This window comes from Lygodium microphyllum, chromosome 18 (assembly GCF_053477565.2).
Source record: "Lygodium microphyllum isolate KBCC chromosome 18, Lygodium_microphyllum_v1.1.10, whole genome shotgun sequence".
NCBI classification, from domain to species: domain Eukaryota; kingdom Viridiplantae; phylum Streptophyta; class Polypodiopsida; order Schizaeales; family Lygodiaceae; genus Lygodium; species Lygodium microphyllum.
Window position 1 is genome coordinate 119,808,753 of NC_141152.1, and position 3,529 is coordinate 119,812,281.

General features: G+C 45.7%; 1 protein-coding gene across 1 annotated transcript; it reads right to left on the reverse strand.

Annotated features, from left to right (window-relative positions):
- Nucleotides 1-233: 233 nt before the first annotated feature.
- Nucleotides 234-3,004, reverse strand: LOC148021310 (uncharacterized). Its single transcript, XM_087699190.1, has one exon. The coding sequence runs from the start codon at nt 2,968-2,970 to the stop codon at nt 1,390-1,392; it is 1,581 nt and encodes a 526-aa protein (XP_087555316.1). The 5' UTR covers nt 2,971-3,004; the 3' UTR covers nt 234-1,389.
- Between the last annotated feature and the right edge of the window lie 525 nt (nt 3,005-3,529).

A 3,529-nucleotide genomic window follows, 5' to 3' on the forward strand; every position in this document is an offset into this window, starting at 1 on the left:
CAGCTTCCATTTGAGATCGTCGCACCTGACATGAATTGATGATGTTGTACAGCATCCAGCAAATGAGGCCTATCTTAAGATGAATAGGCATACACGATCGTTTGCAGCAAATACCAAATTATGTATTCATGTAAAGAAAATGGTTGGATAGCTTATTATAGCTACGAGTTACAGCAAAGACCAAATAATGTATTTGCATAAAGAAAATGGTTGAATGGCTTACTATAGTTATGACAATTCAAGAAACTTCCCTATTAGCAACATGGTGCAGGGATGGAAGATTGCTTGTAATCATTGTATCTTTTGTACTAGTAGAGACTACATGTCATCTTTTTCTTCCTTGTGTTGAGTGTGGATCTCATCTTTTATTTCCTTATCTATGGACATGGGATTTGATAAGCACAGTTACATGGACTCATGACTCTACAGAGAACTCCTAGTTGAGCATGGCTCTTGCAAAGAATGCCTCGGATTGGCACATTACTGTTGCAACATGTTCATTTGTTTCATTTCTTATGTTGGGTTGGGCCTTGCCACAGCTTGCATACTCGAAATACCTTCCTTTTTATAATGGCTTTTGGAATTAAGCATGGTCATATTGCTTGCATTAGAGGCTTACTATTGTGGCAGATGGCTTTTATGAAATCAACAGGTGGGGTTATCCGTGAGGTCACTGCTCCATGTCATTGTATGAACATGACGATGCACGAAACATTTGGTGTAGTTCATTTTCTTGCTAGTAGCCATGTGGTTCTTGTACTTTTGTCTAGGTGTACATATGGCTGTTCATACTGGCAAGATCACCAGTTGTAAATTATCCACTGATTCTGTAAAAACATAGGTCCACCAGTTATTTAAAAAACCAGGACTCCTACACACTCATTCATTATAGAAGAGGGGCTGAGAATCTCATCTGCAAAATATCCAGAATATAGTTTACAACTGATTACAAATTCAAAGAAGCTTCCAATAGGAAACCACGCCATTGTACAGCCAAGAATGATATATAGTAGCCATATATAAGTACTGCTAGCTTTGATGGCATGATGCTCATTACAATCTAGATTTGTGTCAGTACTTGGGCCATTGAACTCATTCATTGAAATATTCAATGGGCACTCTATTGGGCTTTCCTGATAAGGGAGGTGGCTGTCAATTGACCCGGTCAACATTACAGCTCAATCTGCAGATGATCAAATTTTGCTACTCGACAGATCATGGAACCCGCCACTAGCTTCTCGTAAAAATATAATCCCTCACCGTAATAAAATCTTGTTCTGCTACCCTGCAGGAAGCTAGCATACTTCTTATTTGTTCATCACAGTCCCATCCCTTTCTATGAGACAGTGTTTCCAGACAGAAGCAATATATACTACTTACATCAATACACTATGTAGTAGTAGGCTTCTTGATTTCCAATTTCTCTGCTGGTGGCCTCTTGATATCCAGAGCAGAGGGCTTTGCAATGGCACGCCGTTGCCATAGGCGAGCTTCTGGTGGAGGGTGGGGAAGAGAGACTTGGCGTTGGGCCATGGCTGCCTTCTTCAAATCAAATAGAGAAATACTCTCATTCAAATTATCATATTCAGAAGCTGCATGCAGCTGATTATGAAAATGTTCCAAGTTCCTGCTTCCTCTCATTAAGAGCAGAGAGTTGCTAGGGGGAACCTGTGGCACATATTGATCGTTATCTGGAGTTCCTGCTTCAAGCATGCTTGCTTGCTGAAGCAGATTCACAAGGGACTTTGCCAAAATTGCTCCTCTCTGTTTGCTGGATTCTACACATTCAGTGGCATTGCCAAATCGGCTCAAATCAATGGCCAAGTCCTCCTCATAATCTTGTTCAACCTGTCCAGTAGTGTAAGCAGCTGCTTCTCTTGAAAGACCACATGTTGAATAATTTTTTGACAAGCGCCTGGACCCTTGCAGAGAGGGATTAGCTGGAGCAGCTTCTCTCTTCTTGGCTTTCTTTTTCTTCCTGCCTTCAGGAGCTCTTTGCTTTCTCGGTCCCTCTTTGAGCGAGGTTTCAGTGAGATCATACCTGGCTAATGGCTCATCCTTCTGAGTCCTGTAGAATTTCTTCTTGATTTTCACTCTCCCTAGGCAGGTAACCTCGGGCGACAAAGGTTCCTCAGTTTCAAAGCCTGCAGGCTTCTTCTTTCCGAGAATTTCTGCTGGGATGATAGAAGGATGACATTTTCCGGCAGAAGCACCTTTGAGAGGACCGGAGTGACTGATGATAGGACCTGTATTGAGCATGATTGCGCCAGAATGTGAAAGATTACCAGAATGGGAAACGCCAGACATGCCGAAGCCTGCCTTAGGCTTCCTTGTCGGATTGGATGCCGCTGGTCCTGGTCTTGTGACAGCTTGATGATGATCCATGGCAGGATTTGTTGCAACAGCGGCACTTGTGGCTACCACAGGCATGGCTGACGAGGGGGGCTGTAGCTGCGGGTCAGCCTGCTTCTCAGGATTGAACCAAGCTAGGAGATAAGTCGGGCCACCAGCTAGGGCGCCTATCTGATCAGTATTGCTGACGTGGTGCTGCTGCACACTAACCTCATTGACATCGCCAGCAATTAATCGTTCTGTCTGCACGGCCGTCTGTGCACTGGATTCATTGAGACGATGATGAAGCTGCTGATCATGAAGCCGATGATGATGAAGATGGTGAACTTGACGATGATCCTCGTCTTCAGCTTCGTCGCTGCTGCTGGCACTGCTGTTATGATGATGCTGATGATTAGAGCAGGGGGCCGTGGCGAGGGAGAGGATGTAAGGTCCAGCGCTGTGGTACCAAGCAGCGAGGGTCGCGCGAGTATGATCTGCGTGGGAAGGATTGGGAGCCGCCATTAGAAGAGATTCATGAATTAGGGCGAGAGGATCAGGCGAGAGGTGTATACATAGACATGGCGATTGGGAGGATCGAATCGATGATGAAGATGGTTGTGGAGAGAAGGCACACATGCGCAATTGAAAAGAATGGCGACAGAAAGAGAAAGTCAAAAACGCTTAGCGGCCATTTTGACGGAGTCCGTCCCCCCTCGCACCGTCACACCGCCGCTTCGACGTCAGCTTCCGTCTGATTTTTGCCCATGTGGACCCCCGCGGGCCGCCCTGTAAGGGCTTTGTAGCTATACCATGCCGTTGCTACCGAATGCACCTATATAGCGAGTAGTCGGTAGCAACGGCATGGTATAGCTACAAAGCCCTTACACGCCCCCCCCGCCCCCTTTTGTCGCTCCTCTCGTGAATACCCCGCCCTTCCACCTCTCGCAACACACACATAACCAGCCCGTACCTATGTAAGCTACTAACAACATGGTTTTGCATGCTACATGATCTTGCACTCATCGGGTCTTACATCGATACTTGTAATCAAAGCCCGTTCCCACATGCTACACCATCTTGCATGCATCGGGTCTTACATCGATACTTGTAATCAAACCGGTTCCCACACCCTTGACCATTCATTAACTCCCAACCTCGCTTCATAAGCTAGTAATGACGGGATTTTAAATGCGAA